Raw genomic sequence first — 24,880 nt, 5'->3', positions numbered from 1 at the left:
AACGCACCAGTTTGTTTCTTTTTATTTACGGTAATGTTTAGCAGATATTATTTCTTTTCTTCTGTACACTGAAATAGTCAATCAAATAGCTACTTATTCAATGTACCTTGTATTTCTTATGAATATGGTAACTTTCAATTACACTATGATTAAAATTGTTAAAAGAATCAGACTGAAAATGTTTCAGTGCAGTACTGCCTTTGGTCTTCAAGTTATGGTAACAAATCTAGAATTTGCAAAGGTTGAAGCCAATGAAGATTGATATATTATACATAGTGAATTTGCATCACATTTCAGCTTCAGTATCACAGTGTGAATCCAAAAAACATCAATCAAAATCGCTACATCATCATCACCATACCTTTGGGTATAAAACAGGACAAAAACTTATATTTGATCTCACGCAAGTGAAAAAGTAATTTCATCACCATATTCCTAATACCATCTTATTACCATTATACTATTAATGTGGAAAGGTAAACTTGCAAGCACTTGCAGTTTAAGTACAGGCTTTACTTTGCAGTCAAAGGGTTTTAGTTTCTCAATAATTATTTCTGTTATGCATTGTTACACTGTGATAGCCATCTAATAATGAGATTTTAATATTTTTTTAAGTTTCACATAAAATGGCATATCTGGGGAAAATAAAACCCACACTTCCTTTACAAAGAGCAACGAAACAGGGATGCAGAAATTAAGAATACAAGTAGTGAACTAAACAAGTCGCTCTAATATAATGGGAAAAAACCTGAAAAAAAATCACTAAAATAAGCATCTGAGAGTTTAGGGAGCCACGAAAGATGGTTACGAAGGAGACACAGTCTCTGCTTATTAACTGCATACATAAAGGCTTTCTACCAAGAACACCAGCTGGTGGCTGCACAGACCTCCCAGCAAGAGGACAGGTAGGGACCTTGCTTTGTAGCAAAGAGCTCCTGTACAAACTGGGGTATTTCAGTGTGTCAACACAGGTACCACACGTGCCAGACCACCGAGAACTTAGACCAGAAGAACAGATGACGAGAAAGGCATGCCTAAAGCTTGGTTGGTTTGGTGAAGCAAGAACACGAAATAACTAGATTTTATAAACCTCTGGATTTATATAATCATGTAAGAATACATTTCTTACATGAAATACCACTAGGACCAGCCTGACTCACACAAAGCAAGGCAGTAGTTGGAAAACAATGCAGAGAAGCAAACTGAATCAACAAATTTCTGCCAGTATGTTTGTTTTGATCTAAAGTCTCCAGAGGGCTTGTTCCTCAAAGTACAAGTCATTATCTTGGGTATGAACTACTTCAAACTCCTAAAGCAGACATACCTTAGAATTACCTACTACTTAGATGAGTGAAAAGTGCTGGATCATGTTTTTCAAGATTGTACAGAGTTATGTACACCAAGTGCAATTGCAGATAAATTACCAGTTATATGAATTTTTGGGGTATATTGAAAAGATTCTACAAAGAATTACAGCATTCAGTATTAAATATACTATATCTGGCAATGTTCCCAGGCTACCTTCATTTCCTTTGTGGCAGCTCAATCCAATGTTTTCTATTGCACATATATGAATTCTTAACACTACACTGTCACTGAAGAGACAGGGAGCAATGGCAGCTGCTTTGCATTCCAGACCTTTTTGAACGCAGTACAACGTATTTTCTTAGACAACCAGAAACACAGGCACAGATCAGGTATCTCTAGATGCCTCTTGTTCAACAAAGCAATCTCCTAAATGTGAACGAGGTAGCAGCCATACTGTGTTCTTAAAAAGCAATGAACTTTAAAGGTATACACAGATTAGAAATCACAATTATGAAAAACATAACTATGTAAACATGTACAAAAGAATCCAAAAGTTTTAACTATCCAGAAGATATTCTAGTTTTAACTGCCTTCTGAAAACCTGTGACAGTAATATTTTGACTTCCTTATTTTACTGCATTATTTTTAAGCAGAACTGATTGAACATACTTTGCTACCAGTTCTACCCTGCCAAATTCCACTCCTCTATGCTAAATTCCACAAAATACATTTAATATATCCAAATAAAGGAAATTTGCAAATCACTAAGCATCATGTGCGTTGACCTTCGCTCCTCTTTGGAATTTGCAGTATGGTTCATTTTAGTCAAGCTGTTGAAACATTTGTGCTATAATGCATCAAATTAAGGCAACCAGCTGTGATGTTTAATTTAGGCTAAAAGTTTATGATCTACAACTACACAATACCTTAGGGAATAACTTATATTTCATGTTACTAAGCTAAATGCACTTCAAAACAGTTACAATCTTCACCACGTTTTACACAGAGCACATTGTCATTTAAGCTTTGGGTCTGTAAACAGCACAGGCATTCAGTCAAAGCTGCATATTATAGAAAATAAATGAACAAACAGTTCTAGCCTTTGCTGAAAACACAGTTTCAAAGCCTTCTGTCTAATGTGTTGTTCGATTATGGCTACATTTTATCCTTTATTATGTTTAATGGAGGTACTCCATTTGTGAGAAAGAGAGAATTAGGAAAAAAGTCATTAACTATTTTATCATAATGCACCATTTTAAGCAGTTATTTTGCTCAAACAAGTACAGTACATAGAGCTGAATAACTGTAAAATAAAACAATTAAAAAAAACCCCAAAGCCAAGCATCTTCTAACTATGAAGAACTCATGAGAGAAAATCCACTCCCACAGTGGTTGAACCATTGTATTTTTCTTGACAATGGCAATGTATAAAAGGAGAAAGGAACAACACTTTCTGAATTATTAAAAACCAATACCTTTTGTAATGTCCTGCGAGATTAATAAAGGAGATAAAAACGATGACATATATATTTATCACATGCAAAAAGTGGGAAAATCAATGCAATGAAAGTTGTAACTTCAGGCTAACCATCTAGAAAGGAACTGATTCAGCAATAAAATTGATATATGGCAAAACCATAATGCATAGTAACCAGCTTACTACTTTGTTCTATGGGTAGTTATTCTTTTAAAAAGTTTAATCTACAGATGTCGGGGCTTATAAATAATCGGAAACATAACACACATGCTGCAGCTAGAAAGGTGTTAGAGTCTTGGAAACTGAAAACTTTCTGACAATGTGCCTTCTAGTGTGGAAGCATTTTGTGGATTCCTTCTATTTGGGTTAGTGCAGCTTTTCTCATTGGGAACTGGAAAATTACGACTAGTCCAGTGAAACCTATTCAAACTTACCTCAACTAAAAAGAGGAAAAAAATTCCTGTTATTCTTATTACTCCAAGAACAATGGGAAACTCATCACCTTTAACACCAAGATACTCACAGTAATTTTAAATACATTTTAATAAAATAGATGTCCATTTTTATTTCTCTAAATGCCTTTTAATCACCACTCTGCTCCTTTGCCATATTACAATTAAGCATGATTGCAATGGGCAGTTTCATCAAGATATCATGAAATTGAGAAAGGCTGCTTGAAAGCAGATTACAATATCAACATCCTCATGACAGAACTACTACTATCTAGGGAAGGGTGAACTCTGTTACTTTCACTACCCTCTAGAATCAGAAGTCTGCTGCACTAACACTTGAAAAATTGGAGATTACCTGGTGCAAACAAAAATTTGAAATACAGTATTATTTCAAAATCTTTCTTTCAGATTCAGAAAAAAACCTCAAAATCTCAAGATGAACAAAGTCAAGCTAAGCCTTAGGATGGTTTATAATGTTGTCAACAACTATTTAAAAGATTTTTTAAGTGAAAATTCCTGACTTGATCCATATTAACACAATGATAACACAACAATCATTAAAACACTAACACAAAAGTTTAGGCAAACCCTGTGTTACCTGTACAATCTCAAACAATGCTATAATTTTCCAGAGAGAACTAAAAACCATGAAAAAATGAAGTATTTTCAGAATACAAGATGCTGGAAGTCATAACTCTAATATAGGCAGCATTTTCAAATGATTAGAGTCTGCCATTCAAACAGACACTAGCTACAACTCAGACAGGAACAAAAAAAATACCCAAACTGCAAAATAAAGATCCAAAATAATTATATTCCAACACAAAATACTTGACAGCCAATTCCTCCTTTGTTTGCCTGCCAATACTGAAATCAGAATGTTATGTTACTCTGGCAACTGCAAACTAGATCAAGTGTCTGTAAAAGCAGGCTTTAAATTTTGTAACAAAAACACACTAGATCAAGATCTGTGGAAAAAAACCCAAACAGAACAGGAAATAACAACAACACAGCAGCCTACCACAAAAAAACCTCTAAAAACCCAAAGCACAAAAAATGAATCCTTAATTTATAATTTTCAAGGTAAAAAAAACCTCCTGAGTTAAAACATTTCGTTATTATGGTTAAGAAACACCAAGAAAATTTTAATAATGAATGATTAATAGCTAACACAGTGCATTTTAACCTCAATGGCACTTTCCTTAGTGGTCTTGTAAACACCAAAAAATGTACCAAAAAAACAAAGTCTGACTTCTTTCCCTAAAAATTAGCTGTCTCTGAGACTTCCTGGAGTCACTAGCATCTTTAAAATCTTTTGGAATCCTTGCAGGGAGGGGAAGTTAATGGTGCTTTGCTCAGATGCCTGCTCTTTTTTTTTTTTTTATCAATACAATCGAGTTCCCACAAATTTTACTTCTTTATTATTCCACATAAGATGTTTGTGTTTAACAAGAAACATATGCCAGAATTCCACTTGAATTTCATTCTGGAGTTGACTTTATTTTCTCCTAACATATACTGATGACCAAAATTGGTGGACCTTGCAGGAATAAGCATCTAAAAATGTGTAACTATCTAAATACTGTAATCAAAATTATTCATGCAGTGCATAATTTTTGAAGTGTTGCTTACAAATGGTGCACTTAGTTGAATACCACCTGAACTTGCATTTTGTAACAACATTGTAGTGCACAAAATGGAATTTTCTATCAGAAGAAATCTAGACCTACCAACACCATTAGATGCATGTATGAAAGACTGGACAATGTAATGGAAGAGACACACCTTCAAGAATCTTAATATGAAAAATAGCATTATTTGCTATTTTGTCTTGTGGAACAGGAAAAAAGCAGGCAAAGAAGTTTTCCAGAAAAAGTTCCTATTCTGCAACTCTTACTGTAATATTTTGCTGAAGCATTACCTATCAAACAATAGTAATGTTCTCTATTCTGTTCTGCAGCAGCTTTGCTGACTACAGGTTTCCTACACATTATTTTCTGATAGATAAAAATTTCAGAAAAAAACAATCCTTTTTGTAATTCTTAAAACTTGATGTTTATTTTCCCTAAGGATATGTGTATAACTTCCTTAGAAGTTTTCTTTTTTTGACAAATCAGTGAGAAGAAAAGTTGTTCTATTTTTCAAAAACAGCTATTGAATAACAACAGTTAAGATCTGAGCCCTTTTGGAGGTAAAAGTAGCAGGGGAAAGAGGCTAGGAAAGCTTGTGTTTTTCTACTCATCATATATATATATATCAGCTTTACATGAAGCAAATAAGAATATATCAGCTTTACATGAAACAAAAGGATAGTTCATAAAAATATAAGTCCTGATTATACCAAGAATTACATAGCCAAAGATTTCCGGTTAAACATGTGTGAAAAGTGTTTAATTTTCTCATCATGGACTCTACTACATTCAGAACAGAAGTGACATGGCAAAAACTATGCAAACTCATTCTAAAACACACTAGCAATGTATTCTAAGTATTATATTCTACACACTTAAATTTTCCCCAGACAATCTCAAGAAAATTAGTAATTCCTAGTAGCTCTCATCTAAAACTGGTCAAAACAAGCTTTTTAAAAAGAGATGAACATAGATTTACAGCTTTAGAACTATATGGCACAGAGTAAATTCCTTTGAGGAAAATTCCCCTTTATCCTAAAGTTTCGGGACACTACCAAGAGCCAAAGGACTTAAGCAGTTTGTACATTCACTGAAGAGTCTAACAGAATGATGGAAATGCATTCTCTCCCATCCAAAATAAAAGCTTTGCTTGTCATTAGACTTTGCTTTGGAGAGATTAATAAATTACTTTATAATTACAAGGAAGACTACAGTTTAATGGGTATGGGAATGTTTTTTAAAGAAAAGCATTTTCTTTATATTAAGTTTAATTTCAATGGCTGCACAGCCATTCCAGACATGGAGTCATTCAGTCGCAAGCCACTGCAGCTCTGGCTCAGTAAACACAGATCAAACGCAGAGGGCATCTATTGTTCATGAGGACAAGGGTGTGAACCTTGCCACTCTTTCCATACCTCAGGGAGAATAAGAATGCCCTGGAAAGGAGCAGGAATGAGCTCCCTGCTCTGCCAGGGACTGCACAGGAGACCTCCACGAGCTTCTGGGGGAGAGAGCAACACAAGTCCCAAATTCCTAATGAGCAGTTTGGGTTTACACATCCAACAGTGCCTTGCTAAAGGATCGCAGACACTTCCCAGCCCAGTTTAACTGCACAGCCTCATCAGCCTGTGAGAGCTCTATCACTGTGAATTGCTGATACTGATGTACAAGATTTTATTCTCATCTACAGATCTGAAAGAAGACTTAAAATTTATTTATTATATAAATACTTATGAGACTTATTAGTACATAATAAGTACCCATTAGTACCCATGGAGTCAGCGCTAGTTTCTTATTTCCGCATTAAGGGAAGCAAGGAAACGGAAAGTGACACAAATTAGTCGTGTTGAATATTGATGGATTTGGGGTAGGAATATAAAGTAATATTCAAAAGTATTTGCATATGCATGTAAATAAATAAATATTTTCATATAGGGTATTAGATAAAAGGACCCAAAATGAATTAGCTAATTAAATTTTTATACAGCTTATAAAATATTAACACCTCAGCAATATTTATGTAAACGCATTTTGTTAATATTTAATTCTATTATGTTCAAAAATTGAAAAATGAATTAGTTAGTAAAAATCTATTTTTTTTTCTTCTTTTTATCTTCCAACTTGGTGATACTCTGTTATTTTATGTTGCTTAATAATGCCTCTCACAGATACAACATACTGTGGATGCAGAAAATGTAGATTGTTTTAGAAATGTATTTATGGGAATTGGAGAAGGAAAAAAAACATCATCAGTGTTTATAAGACATAAAATAAAACTCAACTGCTTAAAGACAGAAAACTATTAGCAAAGCTTTATTAGCAAAACAGTAGTGTAGTATCTTTCCCAAGACATCTGCTACTGACTGCTATTAGAGATATGACTTGGTATGAGACAAATAGTTCAGCTGAACCAATGGATGATGTTTCTCATAATTTTAGAAATATATGTATGTTCTTACACTCTTGTATTTTTATGGCCTTACAGAGAAATCCACAAGCATTACAATGGAACAGGCAATATAGCTCACAATGAAATTCTAGAAAAATTAAAGCCTCACTTTTTGGCCAAGCAGTTAAGCACATGCCTACTTTTAACATCATGAATAATTCAAGTCACTTAAAAAAACCCCTAAGTATTTAAATCACACATAATGCTCAAATGCTTTGCTGCAGCAGTCAGAAACCCAGAGGATGGTACAGAATTGCTCATACCCTGCCTAACTTTTCAGCTATAGGCTCTTCTCCAGTTTTATAATAAAGAAGAGCTTCTGCATACATTTGATTCTGTCAGTGTCTTAAGAGTTTGGATACACCTTTACATACTGACATCACCACTAATGCTTTGGAAAACTGAAGCAAATAATACCTCCAATGTTTTAATAAAGCTGGATCACTGAAGTCATTAAATTAGAATATGAAAGGCATCATTTTGGTTTAATATGGTTGAAATAGTCATTTTAAAGATGTCAATGTTAGGCTGTTCATCTGGAAGATGGTACCTCATATGTAGCCTAATGAAAATGAAGTTTTACATTCAATATATAATGAATGTGTGTTTGGAAGTTGGTGCTTCCATTTCAGAGGAGAAATAAGCTACTGTAGCAAAATGCTCCCTTTTGTGTGTTACAAACCACGCATTTTGCTGGCTCCATGAAAATGCATCATTGAATTATAAAATTATTCCCCTGCACAATACAAAATGGAATCGGAGTTATGGAGATATGAAAAAATTATGTACCCAGAAAACACAGTAAAACAATGTCAGTGTGTTTCTATACTAGCATCTCAGTGGCAAAATACATTTTTCTCTCATCATCTTATACACTGTCCTAGATGGCAGTAACTTTGTTATCCTCACGTTGTCCTCTTATTGCAAAGGTTCCCATACCTTCTCAGTGATTTCTCATGGTCATCTCCTTGCAGCACTGACTCCTTCTTCACAGCACAGCCAACAAACTCCAACTCTCCTCACCCAGCTACCCCACTCTTTTGTAGCACTCATCCTTATTGGACACAGCTGTGGCCTGTTAAGGGCAGGCCTGTTCCTAATCTTTGGTGATCAGTACAGCTGCAACTCCTCAGGTGTGAGACTGCCTTCTGCACTATCTTTATTTTCTTACATTCTATCCCTCCACATCCTCATAGAACAAAAAGGAGATTTTGAAATACCTCCCTAGAAAAATCAGTTTGATCCTACTAATGATACCCCTTGGCAATTTATTAAACTTCCATCACCAGGTAAATCTTTAACACAGTAATTGAAAAATATATAGAATACCTTGATGGCGCCAACTGATGGCTCAGAACAGAGGCTGTAGATGGCTCCATCTTTCAGACCTACTCTTTAGAGACTTCTGCACACTCACAGTGCCACAAATAAACTCTGCTAGGAATGCTGCATTGCTCACAGAGAAATCTCAGCTGGCATAAGCTTTTGAGCAGCGGTGAACAGATCCAAACCAGGACTTGCATTACATAAAATTGCACTTCATGATTTTAACCAAGAAAACTGTAGGAGCACATCAAATTTTCAAAGCAACAACCACCTCTATATTGCAAAACATATCTGATTGGACTTAAATTGACTGCACCAGCTGAGTAGATCAGCACAATGCATGAAGACTTAGATTATACTCGAATGCTCTTGCTATTCTTAACTCCATAATCATGGCTCCTCAGCTCAGGGAGTTTAACCAAAGCATTAGGACATCCTGGTAATGCTCACTCTTAATGAAATAGTCCATTTAAAGCTTTCAAAACATCTGCTTCTCACTCAAATAAAAGAAAAAGAAATACATTTGTAACCTCAAAGCAACCATCTTATGCTTCACATATTAAACTAAACACTGAAAGAGTAAGGAGAGCCAGCTCTATTTTGTGTCAGGTGACTTAATGGAGAATCTCACTTAATGGGAAGACAATTTTCTACCCCACCAACTCTTTTTTTTTGCAGTAATTTAGGACCCCTGAACCTATTTAATATCAATTGACATGAACAGTTTTCAATTTAATGTCAATTCAAAAATCAGACTTCCTGCTTGTGATAGTGGTTAATGTCAGGTACCACATGTCACACAGATACCTTTTTCAATCTTTCAGTAAAATATATGGCATCCATTTATGTTTTCATTCAAAGTTGTTTCAGTGAAGGACTGTAAAATAACAGCTTCAAAAAACAGGACTGAGAAAAGCGCTATGTAGTGATAATGCCTTTATAACCACCCTTATAGCCTGGGAACAAACAGGCAATTACTAATCCTGCATAGCATAAAAAAATATCCTCCAACATTTTGGAATTCACTTCAGATTAAGGGAAAAAAATTGCAATTTCCCTCAACTTTTTATAATAATAAACAACTTGTAACTACACAAGTATTCTGACAAGAACAACGGCAAAACCTTGGGAGATGAAAGATTTTACACATAGGACATTTTAGAAGATTTTGTTGAAGTTTCTGAAGGCTAAAACCTCTTCTCATAATGGCACTTCAAAAATATCAGAATTATGCTAGTGTTAGTAATCCATGTGAGAAGTGACTTTGTTCAGAAGCATTTCCCAAAACACAGAGTCTTCCTCTAATGATCAATAAGGACTTAAAAGAGACACGCGCAGCATTAAGAACATGGCTGTCCTGTTCACTACCAACACAAAATTATTCCTCCATAATTTAAGGTTCTAATGCTTGAGAGAGTGGTCAAGGCCATGGCATATTCTTCCTAGGGTTTGACCTCTCATTCCAAAGCTGTGCATAATGCACTAAGAGCCACACTGTCAAAAAACCTCTTTAGGTGCCTTGAGATGAAGTCCAAGTTATCCAAGTGGAATAAACATATTCAAGGTTTTGGTTTTAATGTTTGGGGGATTCTCCATTATTTTTTGCTTAAAATATGGGTGCAAAGATTTAAAAACGCATCCTGTAGGGCAACATACTCTACACATATTTTCAAATCTGGAAGCGAGCATCACTTCATGTAAATATGGAAATCAGATGTTGGCGCCAAACTTTCTGGAGAAATAAACATAATAGGGACATACAGGATGTCTTAATCAATATATGTAGGGGAAATGTACAGTGAGACACAACATCCAGTGAGAGAACAGAGAGATATCCGCAGGAAATTGAGTTTCATGTGAGCAAAGTTCAATAATCACCAAAAAAGGAAGCTCAGACCTCTTCTCCAGCAAATTCAGTTGTTTTGTAACCACAACCACATGGGACAAATCTGATCTAATCAAATACCAGAAACTGACATCAACTGACATCAACTTCTCCAAGTGACTGGTATCTGCTTACCTGAAATTATAAAACTGTTTTTGATGATTTTTAATATGATGAAACATTCAGAGATAATCAGAGATAATTAAATGAATTCTGTACTGCTTCATTCATAAACTGCAAAATTTTATGCTATCACCTGCATTCAAAAACTCATTCCCTCTTTAGATCTAAACTGAAAACATCACATTGGCAAGAATGCTACAAGAATGGGAATAGCAGGATTTTTATAAAATCCTTAGGCACTGAAAGGGAGAAATAATGATTTGTCCACTTACAATCTGTGTATCTTTAAAGGACTCACATTCACCAAAAAGCAGAAAAACATGGCATTTTTGTGAATTTCAGTCACTTCCTACAGAAAAAGGGAGACTTCAAAACACTAAGCTAATTTCATGGTGCTTTTTTCAAATACCCAATAACATCTTTAATGCTTACTGGTACGCATGTGTGCATACACCCAGACGTGCTACAAAACTCCATTAAAAAAAAAAAACAAAAAACAAACCAACCCAAAAAGGAAGGAAAAAAAAATTTGGTCTGTTATGGTGACTTTTAAAGGAGGCCCAGAAAAGCATCAATACTTACTATCACATTTTGAAACAAAAACAAGCTCTTTTAAAAGCCTAAAACTAAGAACAAAGCCAACATTATCTTTAATAAAAACTAAGTACTACATAAAAAGTTTCAGAAAAAGTTTTGTAATTCCAGTATCCCCACAACAGGAAGTAAAAAAAAACGCTTTCATTTTCAGAAGTAACTTGCAAAAAATCATTAATCCCTGGGGGAACTGCACAGAAAGCCTTAAACTGCTGAATTTTTACTCCTGATGAAGAGAGGACTCCACAGTGGTTTAAATGGTGTTTATCATTATTCTAAAAACAGTATTTTTAAAAAATGGCCTGCATGGCACTGTATGTTCAGCCACATTTTAGGAACAAATAAAAAAAACTGTGTTCAATGAACTGTAGGGGGTTCTCAGATGATCATTTGGAACCCCATCCTCTAAAGCCTAAAGGGTAATATACTGTTTTAAACCCTTGCAACACCATGTTGCATACCTCTCCTTAAAACTACCTTCATGTCTCTCTAGGTACTTATCAGACTTATAATCTATATATGTACAAAAAATGCCCTGTCTATTAAACTATGAAACTGCACACTGCTGGTAATGCTCTAATTGTCTCTGCCTGAAAAGAAAATGCCCTTTTTTTTTGACAATGAAATTGTGGTTTACCAAAGTAATGAAGAGAATAATTTAGTTCTGTTAGGATAAGCTCCCTTTGGATGACCAAGAAAAGTAAGAGATACCAAAGAACACAAACACTCTTTCTTCTGTTCTTGGTAAATCTCCTGCAAGCAGGGTAGACTTAAATACATATCTAACTCCACTATTTCATCACCAGGAGAGTCTGCAGCAACAGCAGTGTTTTCTTCTCACAATAACAAAATTCATATCGTGTGTAACCTTGTGGTAACTCCTTTGTCAAGGCTAACATAATTCTGCTTTGGTAAAATCCTCTTTTTTTTTTTTTTCCCCAGAACAAATGAAATACTCCTTTAAGCTGATGCTAGTGCCTAAACCCCTCTCAAAGATGTTTGCTACCTATGCTTCATTAAAGCTTAGACATGTTTTAATGCATTTCTGATTCCTCTTGTGGGCAAAAAAATTACAGGATTCACAGCAGTTGAAGTGAAAAGAACAGTAACAATCACCTTCAACAGCTGACCTTGTGAACAGAGATTTTCTATAGCATTCTAGCACATGAGTTTTTCAAAACTTCCCTAAAAGGGAACCATTCTGGTTGATTTTGAGATTGCACTCTTGAGGCTCTGATTGTGTCTTTCAGCTACTATAAACCAGAAAGGTCTCAGAAAACAAAAATAATTACTAAACTTTCAAAGTTTGTTGTTTTCTTTGGTTTTATCATATGAAGTCTGTGAAAAACTTGCTATTTTACTTTAAAAATATTAACTTTCAATTTTCTATTGAGATAAGACTGTGTGGGTGTGTGGGTGTGCATGTGGGATAGCATATGGTACTGTCAACTCTTGCCTTTCTTCATTTCCATCCTGATGTTAAAAATAACACCTTGTTCTTTTTGGTTACTTAATTAAGGAGGTCACACCATAAATCATGAAGGGAAGCAGTCAACTTTGTTAACACTGGCCTTCCCTGCACTTTTCTATTTCCAATGCAGTGCACAAATCATCTTTAAATCAAAAAGCACAACCTGATCTAATCAATGCCAAGGTAAGTTGCCAACAATCTTTACATGTGAGGTGCTACATTAATATAGCTGTCCACCAAAAGCATGTCAAGGAAATGAACCATTCTATCATTCTCTTACAAAATGGATATTTACAACTTTCCCCTCTAGGCTTACAATGACAGAACTTGATGTAAACCAGCACGGCCCATCAGCACATCATGTAGCTACATTTACACATGCCCACTAAAGGCCTAGCCCTTACTGACAAATAAATCATCATGAGCAGAAATTAGAGCTTTCTTTCCTTTTATTTCACATTGAAGTCTTGCAGAAAAAATTCTAAGTCACAAAATATATCTTTTTTTTTAATGGCTTAATTGTGCTTATAGTAGACAAGATCTGACTTTGAATTTGTTCTGCTGATTTGTTTTTGGTTTTTTTTTTCAGGACTTTTTACCTCTGCTAAACAACATATGTGAGTATTAATGCAAACAAAGACAGTTGTCAGAAATTAAGCCTCCACATGAGAGCTTTCATGGCATGATTTAAGGCATTTCCCAACCTTGTCTAAGAAACAGAAAACAGCTACTCTGGGCTGGCACAAGTGAATGAGAAAAAGGCTGAATTATCACTTCAGTTATTACTCCAGTGGGATAAGAGATTACCTGCTTGTAACCCTAAGACATGAACAGGATGCCACCAACATATTTGTGCATTTATGTTCAAGGCAGACACAACAGGGAACCAAGCCCAGCGCACATGTTGATGTATGGCTGACAGCTGGGATTAATAAACACGTACATAAAATTCTGCTTTTAACAGAAAACAACCATGCATAAGCCTGTCCATGCAAATATCTCACAATAATTACATATGAAAAACCAAAGCAGATGTTTCACACATAAAGGAAGGATAGCTACTTTCACTTATTTTAGCATAAAACCAGATGAGCTGGGAAAGATGTCTCCTTGTATGTGATTATTCTCAACAGCATTAATTAATCATAACTATAAAATTCTACTCCCATGCCTTCTGAAAAATATACTACTATTTATAGTACAATTCAGGAGCTACTTCACCCAATGCCCACTGGGAGACTAGTAACATTACTGGGCTCTGGAATATTCTATGTTTTATTTATTCACATCATTCCATACAGGTACAAGGAGTTCAGCATCACAAAACACAGAGGGATACTAATGATTATTAGAGCTCTACTAAAAGAAAAGTGAAAACCATGATGAAATGTCAAGTAACAGGGTTTGACACTTCTCTAACATTCTTCACCAATAAACATTTCTAGTTCTTCAGCCTGATGTAATTACTAAGAAAGCTGATCAAGAACCACTAAGGCATTCACAGAGCTAAACTCCTGTAGCCTGTAAATGTGAGGCCAGTGAGATAGATCCCTTTAAAGATGCTGTCCCACAGGTTTGATGTATGGTGCAATACAGCTGTGAAGAGATGATCAGCAAACTAAATGAGCAAACTTCTGTCAACATTTTATGTTGACATTTTCAGTGCACACCAGTGTAAGTAGACATAAAAGCCTGAAAAGCATTTCAGAAGTCACCTCACACAAACCCCTCCTCTTGTGTAGTAGCAGGTACCTAGGGAACAGTTCTCCATGGAGAGGTGAATAGATTCCTCACCCTTCTAAACAAACTTATTTGTCTTGATGAAGTCTATTAGCCTGGAATGTCCTTTCTATTAATTATATTATACCAAGTCAGAAAATAATTAAACTACAAAGCATTCTGTGCAAAAGGAGGAGACAAAGAAATTAGAACAGCAGCATATAACCATTAAAAAAAATTCTTTTTGAGCAGTGCTTGCATGCCTATCTATGCATACTGAATAAAATAGCAAAAATAAAAGTTATGACAACAAATTTTCCAAACTATCTTGGCCAAAGCTGTGGAAAAAGAAAGTGAAAAGTCTGTTCTGAAAAGTCATCTATATGCCTTCAATACCTTATCTGAGGAAGAAAGAGTAAGTATGGAGTAATTGTATCCTATTCTTACTGAGACAAAGCACAGCAATATCTAGTTGGTGCACCTGGTGCTCATCTGATACACAGTTCCATGCAGTATCAAATTCTAAGCTGTAATCACCCATATCCACTTGTATTCCATCATTTCATCTATTTTAGCTTTATACTGCCCTTGACAAGAAAAACATTTTCCCACATTTTTTTTCTTTAAAGTCCAATTACTAAAAATATATCTTAGTTCCCTAAAGACAGATCCCATTTAAGTGTAGTTTCTCAGTCATTCCTAAGCATTCAGTTTAACAGAGGCAATGCTGGTTTCTCAGCTCTGTGGAGTCTCTTCTACTGAGACACTGATCATTATCCCAAATCCCAGGGGCCACATAGAGATTTTATGTAAATATGGGACACTTCATGGGGTACTTTGAGCCAGGATGTAGGACTAGGGCACCCTCTAAGGTCCTTCTCTCCTAAATTACCCATCATCTTAAGTTACCTGCTAAAGTTCTACCAAAAAAAAACCCACAAAAAACCAATTAAAAAAAATAAATAAACAAAACACCTGCCTGTATCAATAACTCTCTGGCAACATGGTCACTGCTAGACCATTGCTGTTTCTAATACTTCTCATGCCCAATTCTACATATTCCTTATCACAGCAGCCTCCTACAAAGTTAGGGCCTTAATATATATGGAAGGTTTTAACAACTCCTGAAGAATAAATTAAAAAAAAATACCAAAATTATTTGAAAAAGAAAAGAATAAAGCTGAAATGGAAGTAAGATAAAATTCTACAGACCTGTTTAATTACTGATTCTAAGAAATTTCCAAGTCAAAACCTGGTTTTTGTCACACTTTTAGGGTTCCTTCTATGCTGACAAATAGGCATGCACACAATCTGAAGTTTCCTGATTCCCTACAGGTTAAGAACAATTGCTCTTCCCACTTAATTGTCACCTTACAGTTAAAGCAGTAGTTTTCTCACTCTCTCTCTCCCCCTCAATCTGCTTACATGATTACAAAAACCTGGTTTTCTGCAGAATAAAGTTTCTGCAGAAAAAGCTCTCTGCCTGGATACTACTTTAATTTTGCTGGCTAAGCGGAACAGTCCATCAATTTTTAAGTTCAAGTCAAGACAAACAGATACACATTCTTAACTGTGATTTGACAAATAAAGACAAAATAGTACTAGAGAAGATGTCTTAAGCTACTTGTGGTTCATCAACTTTTTCTCTACAGCCTCATCACCCCAGTGGTTCTGAACTGGACGGACAAAAGAAAGCAAATATCTTTGTCCTTTAAGTACTGAATTCCATTTCGATAAATCGAAGAAGATGCAATGGCTTCTAAAAAATTGCAGAAACCGGTCAAAGCTTTCTTAATCACACTGGCTAAATTAAGATCCTTTGCACAGCAATTTCTATTTATTTGCACAGCAATTTTCAAATCATGCCTCCATTTGCAGTGCTCTTAGAAGGTATATATTCAGGGGCAATTCAAAAATCCTGTCCTCTCTCTACCATCCTTCCACTCAGAGCCCATCACCCTGCTCTTGAAAGCAGTATGATAAACACACAGTTCGGCTAAAAAATTAGAACAAGTTGCTCAGCTAAAAAATTAGAACAAGTTGTTCAGCTGCTTTAGATCATTCTTTAATTGCACCACTTTTTGTTTTTCCAGCCTATTAACCTGAGCTCTACTGCAAGCAGACAGGTGCAAGTTTACACAGTTTATCTTTATTCCTTCTCATCACCATACCACCAGCACAATAGCTCCACTTGTTTTTTCTAAAGTCATAATAATACAGCATACTATTTCTCAACCAGCATAGCTGAGTGCAACCCTCATTTGTAAGCTGAAACGCAAATATCACACTTGGAGAAAGCCTGGTTTTATAAATCCCTATGTTAATAATCGGTGAATTCTGATAAATACCATAGCCTGCAAACTCTATTATTCTTCTGGCAAATCACAAGAGCTCCCTTTGAGAAAAACAATATTATCTGTAAGTCAAATTGGGAAGTGTAAGATAAATGTCTTCCATTATTACCAGAAAACACTAAAATACGTTAAGTACATTTCAAATGTACTGAATTATTCATGAAGAACAGCTCTGGAAAAAAACTCACCAATCAAGCCAAAAAAAAAAAATATTTTCCCTCTATATTCTGAAGTCAACAAAGAATATTAAGAAACAGCTCATTGCTTTTATTTTCCTAGCTATACAGACCAATCTAATGAAAAAATAGTCAGAATTGAGTACTGAGTACACAAACCAAATAAATGTACAAGTGAGATTAGGCTGACTTAATATTAACCAGTACCTTATTTTCTCCTTGCAATTTAACTGTAATATGTGGCTAAAAGTCAGTAAGATTGTTTTTTTATTTGATTTTTGATAATGACCATAAACTAATCAAGATACAAAGGAATATAAAATGTTTTTTCATCAAAATATCAGAGGAGACAAAATAGGATACAAGATTACTTGAGCAATAATTTTTGGAAACAGCTCAGAAAGTAGAAGTAGATATTTGCAAGCTAGCTCTCTGCTAGGACACTGCTCAGGCTTTTGTACATAGTCTTGTATCACACTTTTGTATCCATGATATCCCCTGTGGGAGGTTTTACTACCACTGGCATGAACGCATTACAGCTCTTCAGTCATCTCCCTCCTCCCTGCAGGGCAATGAAGGGCATTTGTACAGCCCACTGCCTATTTTACCAAACACCCAGCCTAAGTACAGGGTAATCAGCAGGCAATTTCTGAAAGATTGGCTACAGAACCCATTCCCTTCTTGTTGCACCAGGATACTGACAAAATCTCACCAGAACCAGAAATGTTACAGCTGTGCTGGTAGTATGGTGCAGCACTACAAAGGCCTAAGCGTGAAAAAAGTCTCCACCCAAAAACCAGAAGTGGGCATCAATAGGTTTCTGTATAAAGAATTGATAAAACATTCACAGGACATTAAAAGATGTGCAAACTGTGTGGGGTTTCTATAGAAAGATGGAAACAGTACTTCAAAAGATGAAGAAAGATGCAGGAAATCAGAACAGCAGAAGAAAGAATCCAAGGGAAGCATTAAAGACCTGGATGGAAGAAAGAGGCTTGACACTGTGACCAAAACCTATCTCTGGTTGTAAGCTTGCTATTCTGACTTAAAAAAAATGAAAGAAAATATAAAGAAAAAAACAAAAAAGAAAAGAAAAGGCATTTATCTAACATCTCTGAAATAAATGGCCACTTCAGCAGTTCTCCAGTCCCAGCATCAGTCCCACCCATCCTAGGCTAATTACAGAGACATGAAAGGGCATGCGCTATAATGATGACCTACTCAAATCTACAAGATCAGTAGTACTTTATTCTATTTAATTCACTTCTCCAAACCATGGGAAACAGCTATGGCAAAGGGTATTTTTGCTCTCCAAAAACTGGAAGGGGCAACTTTCCCAATTTCAGAGCTATAACCTCACGTAGACAAACTAGGTATGAATCAGAACTCCTCTATGGAAGTTCTACTAAAACTCCACATACACACCGCAGCTCTAAACAGAACTTAAAATCACTAAAGAATATGTTTCAAAGAAGGCAGAGCACCTGAGGAAGTGTTTGAGCATCCTTTGAACCATGCAATATTCATGATGCCAAAGTACAGAAGGTATCTTCAGTGACAAAGTGCTCAGTCTTTGAAACAGAATTTAAAACAGAGTCTTTGTTGAATCTCTTAAATCTTGTGCATTTCAAATAACAAATGGAAATAGAGTAATGGAACAACAAAAACATACAAAACTTGGAGAGGATCTACAGAGTCAGTCTCTGAGAAGCAATATTATTGAGATGTAAGAAATACTTTCATGTAACTAATTTCTTGTTAGGTTACTTTTAGGAAAGGACTAAGGACTAACTGATACTGCAGTTCAGCTTTTTGGTGTCTTAAGAACAGCTTCCCAGACATAAAATCAAAGTATTTTCAATTTTTTTTCCCCAAAAAATCTCCCATGAAACAACATATTATTTACAGACAAAAATATTTGATGTCTAAATTCCGGAATATACTAAGAGTGAATGAAAAAGTATTCACTGAGGATGAGCATTAGATTACACCCTTCAGTAAAAAACTTCACTAGCACGCAAAGAAACATTATACCTTGGTATGAAAACACAGATGACTCTTCATTGGTGATGGTTGCTATACCAGTGTGTATTTACAGACTTTTCTATGAATTATACTCAGCTATGGCAAAGAAAACTCGACAAGGCACTACACTAAGATTGAGGGAAGAAAAGAGAAACCAAACAAAACATGATTTTTCCATCAGATCCTTAACAAACTGCACAGACAGATATCCCCACATGGTGAAGAGCAAAGTATTTCCCCAATCAGAAAATTAATTACTGGAAGAAACAACACGAACATTTGATTCCTTATACACTGCAGTGCAGAGCTGAGAATAATGCATTTATAATTCTGAAAGTCATCCATATCAGATGATTACATAAAAATGTGTCACACACATGCCTTTAGCAATATACTGAAGGTGTTAAATCATAGAAATTAAACTGCTGATCATCAGAAGCAAAACAAGCTTCCCAGCACACCTGTATTTGTTTTTAAGCAACATTACTTTTCTCTGTTCTCTTATAAACACACAGAGGCAAAAGTGTTTCCTTAGTATTTCATAAAATATGGAAATATTTCATTATTTTCATTAATAATTTTAATCATTAGTATTTCGTTAGAGGATACTGACAGCAGTCATTTTCACGCCGGCTCAAACTTGAGTATTTTTTGAGAATTTATCTAATATCACAAACTTACAATCAAGCAACAATGAATTTCAATACTTTTTACTCAACTTTCATCCTACAAAGGAAAACATCTACAAAGCTGAACTGCAACACACAGAGTCTTTCTTGCCTGCACATTCCCAAGATGCCATTTCCATTTGTCCTAAAATTCACCTGTTGTCAGCTATCTTGAGATCTTCACTTGAGTTAAAATCAGTTTAAAAAATTAAGTTAAAAAAGGAAAGGTGACATTGACACATACATTTTGCCCTTCAGATAGAAAAAAAAATAAAGTTTCCCTAGATTTTGCCCTAAGGCCAGATCAGAATTGCCTGCTTATACTAGAAGGCCCATCAGTAAAACACTGGACATCTCATGAAGGCAGCTGTCTACAAGTGACACTCTTGCCAAAGACAAGCACACACAGTGCATTATTATTGAAGGAGGGCAAGCCTCAGCACTGTGCCTCAAGGCAGACTGGCCAAATTTGGTATTTCACGTCTGTTCATTCTGCAGCGTTATTTTTATGAAATACTCCAGAGCAGAGCCTCAGTGAGACCAGGAATACACTCTGTGCTCATAACATATTTTTTATCTATGCCAAACACCATGATATGACAATGTTTTGAAGTAGGAACTTAAACTCATATGCAGAATCACCTCTGCAAGTGCCCAGGAATATTAAAGATCCTATCTGACTGGCAGCTTTTCATCAAGGGACTGGTGTAGACAAGGAGTTGGAGCCTAATCCCCATTGTGGGTTATAGGATATTGCCATTTTCACACTACATGTCTGTCTTGTGGAACTGATTCAGAGAGTAATTACTGCTCAGATAAGCCTCTTCTGGAATATGTGCACTTAATTCTCCTGCAAAAAAAGGGGGAAAATGCCTGACACTTTAATAATGTTTAAGTACACCTAATCTATTTCTTTTCTACTCCTAATTTTTCCTAAATATGGTGAGGAATAAGGATTTCAAACTACTTACAAATGCTGGTTCTTATGAAAATTATCAATGGGTCTGTAATATCCTCTCATAAAAACAGCCAACATGAAATAATATTACAAACCAACAGAATGTAAAGCAAATGGGTAATCAATGTAAAGCGTAATTTAGATTTCTTTTCCCAAAAATAAGGATTACTACCCTTTTCAAATGGGAACTATCTAATTTCTTTAAAATTTCAAGGACAACTCTTTTTAAAATGTAGACAGTAACCTGGACTAATGAAAATGTCTCTTTTTCACAACATTTCAAAAAAATTATTTCCCCCATGCATTCATGACATTTTTATCTGAATCTCATTCTTTGCCTGTCAAAACAAGTTGTAATGTTTAGACTGTAAAATTCAAGGGATCTGTACTGGCATAACTACATTTTGAAGTGATTTTTACACTTAACCTAAGTGTCTTTCATAAACAGTTCATCAGCAGGATTCAAATGCATCTAAGTTTTTCTGTTACACTTCAAAGCTGAGTAACAAGTACTCATCCTCACCATACTTCAAAAATTGAGCAGTTGGCTAATTGCCCATTATTGAAATCAAAGTACATAAAACAGCTAAGCTTGCCATCATTCTTGCCCTCCAGGAATACAGTGTATTTAGGATACAGCAAATAAACAAACAAATACAAAAAATTCATTCCTTGCCAAAACCATCACGCACCAACTCCCTCCCTAAATACCACAGCACAAGTCCCATGCCCTCTCAAATCATTCAACCTACATTTTGGGCAGGGAGGTAGAGCTTATTTGTGATTGGAAAAGATGAGAAAAAAGTTTAAAAAATAAAAATAGAGCAGTTTTGTTTTGTTTTGTTGAGCTAACTCCAGAGTATAGCCCAAGAGCAGTAACTTCTGCAGCTTGAAGTAAAGCCCACTTAGGTGGCACTGTACCTTGCTATTCCATAAATATAGAAAGTCTAACATTTGATAAAGAGCTACCTCCATGGCAGAAAAATATTCCCAACAGCTGGGCTATAAGGGGGATTAATTTCCTGACCTAACTTTGCCTCAATTCCACTCAGAATTGACTCCAACTGCCTCACTACATTTTTCATTTAGGTGGCACAACACACGACTTAAGTCACACAGGGAATCAAGGTTGAAAGAATAATGGTATTAACTCTCATTTTTCAGCATGAATGTTGCTGTACCAATGACAGCAATGGAATAAATGTTACTGTAAACAGCAGTCACTTATTTTTGCCAGTATAGCATGAAAATATTTTCTGCCTAAAGTCACTCTAAATGCACACACTGCAGCGGAAAAAGATCGATTTGGGAAAATATATGGAAAGATGCAGTTGCAGGCAGACCTGGGTATGAGACAGCTGAGGTTTCAAATATCTTCATGCCCAAAAAAACGTAAGATGTTTATTTATTTCAGTTATTTTAGGGGAAAAAAAAGAAAAGAGCAAAGAAAAGAGGAGCACATTCCCTGCAGAATGGATATGCTTAACTTGACTCCCCGGAAAATATTTTCACAAATGAGTACAGTTTTGAGAGAAAAGGTGATTTGAAGCCAAATTTTCAATTCCTGCTGAGGTTTACCATTTCCAGGTATCTTTAGAGCAGGTTTGGGTACCTGACATTTCTGAAGCAAGCATTTTTCAGGAGATAATGGAAGCATGGAGGAATTAATTCCACTTCCCTACCTCCTATCTTTATTTCTCTAATAATCATTAAATAGGAGAACAAATAAAAATCTGCAAGAGACTATGTTCTTCTTTGTTTATTAGGAGGCAGGTGATGGCTCCTTGTATTTTATCCTTTCTACCTGGGTATTGCAGCTGAGCATCTAAACCCCTATTTTTATTTCTCTACTATTTAGCCTTTTCCCCCTTAAAAAGCTATGTAACAATTCTAAGTTCTGAAGGTTCATCAGTTCACACTCCATTGACATTTTCCTCAGCTCAGCTCCTTCATAATGCATTCAAATGAGGTAGGAATGCCTTTTAAAAAATATTTAAAATTTAGGAAAAAAAATCAGAGGAGACAACTACTAGAAAAGTCTAGCAAATCTAGAGGAAAGCAAGAAGCAAAAGCTCCCACACAGCCAAAATTACCTTAAGTTCACTTTGGGTTAGTTGAAGAGTTTTGCAGTAAAACCAACTAAACAAGGGTTTTACATATACATGCAAACATTCAACTTGAATGCTGGAAGTACAGATTTTAATGTACTTCTTAAAAAACCACAAAACTGACTCCTACTCAAATACATTTTTATGTGCTATTTCTGAATTAGCATCAGGATGCCATGCTTTCAAGACAGGCAAGTTGCATTTAAAAATTTTATATTTCCATATTCAGAGTGACAAATGGAACATGGGCTGCCCCAAGACACAAGAACAAAAGCTTTAGTTTTCTATGAAGTGCTATGTCTGTAATAAACTGCAGCTATGTGAAAATACGTGCAGTTTCATTAGCCACAAATGACTGCTCTTAACTTTTCTAAACATTCACTTTCAAATGTTTACAGTCTCACAAACACATAAGTAAATGCAGCATTTGCAGAATATTAAAGCATGTTTCACATGAATTTTTGGTGAATTTTATGCAAGCTAGGAAAACATTATCAGAATCTCCTGGCAATCATTACAGATTTAATTATTTTTTTAACAGCTCTGAAAGACAGCTTACTTTCCCTCAAGGGTACATTGAAAAAAGTTTCTAAGAGCATCTCACACTATCAGGAGCCAACTTCATCAAGTGCCATGGTGGCAGGACCTAGGACAGCTCCAGAAAAGGGCACTGGATGTGCAGTATCACAGAAGATGCAGTAGAGTTTTACAAAGCACACCTATGACTGTACTTAGACAACTCAAAACAACACCAAACCAAAAAAACCCAAAAAACAACCAAACAAACAAAAACGCCCCACAACCACACCACAAAAAAAAAAAAAAAAAAAAAACAAAAACACAAACAAAAACACCCCCCCAAAAAAACAAACAAAAAAACAAAAAAAAACAAAAAAAAAAAAAAAAAACCAGAAAAAAACCCAAACTTATTTTCCTATGGTGTTCCCATTCATTTTTTTCTAGGTTTCATAAACTAAAATAGTTTCTGTCATTTCACCTCCCCAACCTGGCTTTAGTTAGTTCAATTAGGAGTAAATCAGATGTACTGGATTCCTCTGCAGTGAAAGAGGAGCTGGAAACTCCCTCTCGTTCATTTGAGAATACTGAAGATATCCATGCTTTAACCATGTTCCATCAAAAAAGGAATCTTAAAATTCTGTTACCACAGCCTTAGCAAAATAATAAAACGCATTTTCACATGTTTACTATTTTGTAATTGCTGAATCATGTCTTTTCCTTCAGTCACTGGAATGTATTTTGTCAATCCTTAAAGCAGTAGTAGCCAAGCATTAGTAGCTCATATGCTAAAGAAAGGTTCAGCAAGTGTAAGAATATTTATTACCTCATGCAAAGACATGTATTAAGGAGAAAAACACCCCCTTATTTCCTTTTCTACTGAAGAATCTGATAGATGTGAAAAGCAGCTCATGGGAGAAATACTGACAATTTATCAGGCGTGTGTATGGCCCTTCAAGATTTCTGGCATATGCATACAGCGCTGTGCTTATCTGCTTCTGATCAGACAACTGTCAACACAATGTCTTCAAAGAAACTTTTACAAGCAGTGAACCTGCACAGTAGCCTCTTCAGAGGCTGACAAGTCCCTAGAAAAGTACAAAAGTACAGTCAGTGTTATCAGTGTTTATGTGAATGTTTAACATAGCCTTAGGCTAGTAATTCTGTAGCAGGTGTGAAATTGTGTTTCTTTATTATCTGGTCTTGGAGTGATATTATCAGGGAAATGAAACCAAAAACACCCAAAAAAACCCCCCACTGCTTCTCCTGCTTACCAGCTCCTCACGAAGCTGGGCTATGAGGTCATCTCTCTCCTTCAGCTGCAGCTTCAGCACTGAGCATTCATCTTTTATTCCATCCTAGAAAAACATCAAAAGAGATGTTATAATAGGCTTAACGCTTCTACTTTGCTCATGACAAGAAAAGGCTGTTTCACATAGTGTGAGATAATTACATTCAAATAATGAAACTCCATTTTTCTTTGTCATGTGTGGTATTTTCAATAACATTTCCTAAGTTGCTGCATAAAGAAATTAATGTATCCAAAAACACTGCATAGAAATTTGAATAGCTCCCTACACAGAAGTCCATTTCATTGTTTTCTGAATCTTTCAACTCTTTTTACTGAAGATCCTATCAGG

General features: G+C 35.5%; 1 protein-coding gene across 5 annotated transcripts in view; it reads right to left on the bottom strand.

The window, feature by feature from the left end:
• CCSER1 (coiled-coil serine rich protein 1) overlaps positions 1-24,880 on the bottom strand; it is a 626,504-nt gene that overhangs the window by 242,073 nt on the left and 359,551 nt on the right. For 4 of the 5 annotated variants that reach the window (XM_059470534.1, XM_059470536.1, XM_059470538.1 and 1 more), the window contains one exon: positions 24,515-24,598. In XM_059470534.1, coding sequence (XP_059326517.1) covers positions 24,515-24,598 — 84 coding nt within the window. Of the gene's footprint in view, positions 1-24,101; positions 24,329-24,514; positions 24,599-24,880 lie in introns of those variants that run through there. The other variant, XM_059470539.1, reaches the window with a different exon arrangement.

Source organism: Ammospiza nelsoni, chromosome 4 (assembly GCF_027579445.1).
Source record: "Ammospiza nelsoni isolate bAmmNel1 chromosome 4, bAmmNel1.pri, whole genome shotgun sequence".
In the NCBI taxonomy this organism is placed as follows: Eukaryota; Metazoa; Chordata; class Aves; order Passeriformes; family Passerellidae; genus Ammospiza; species Ammospiza nelsoni.
Note: the sequence above shows the minus strand (reverse complement) of the source record. Positions and strands in the feature narration are given on the sequence as shown.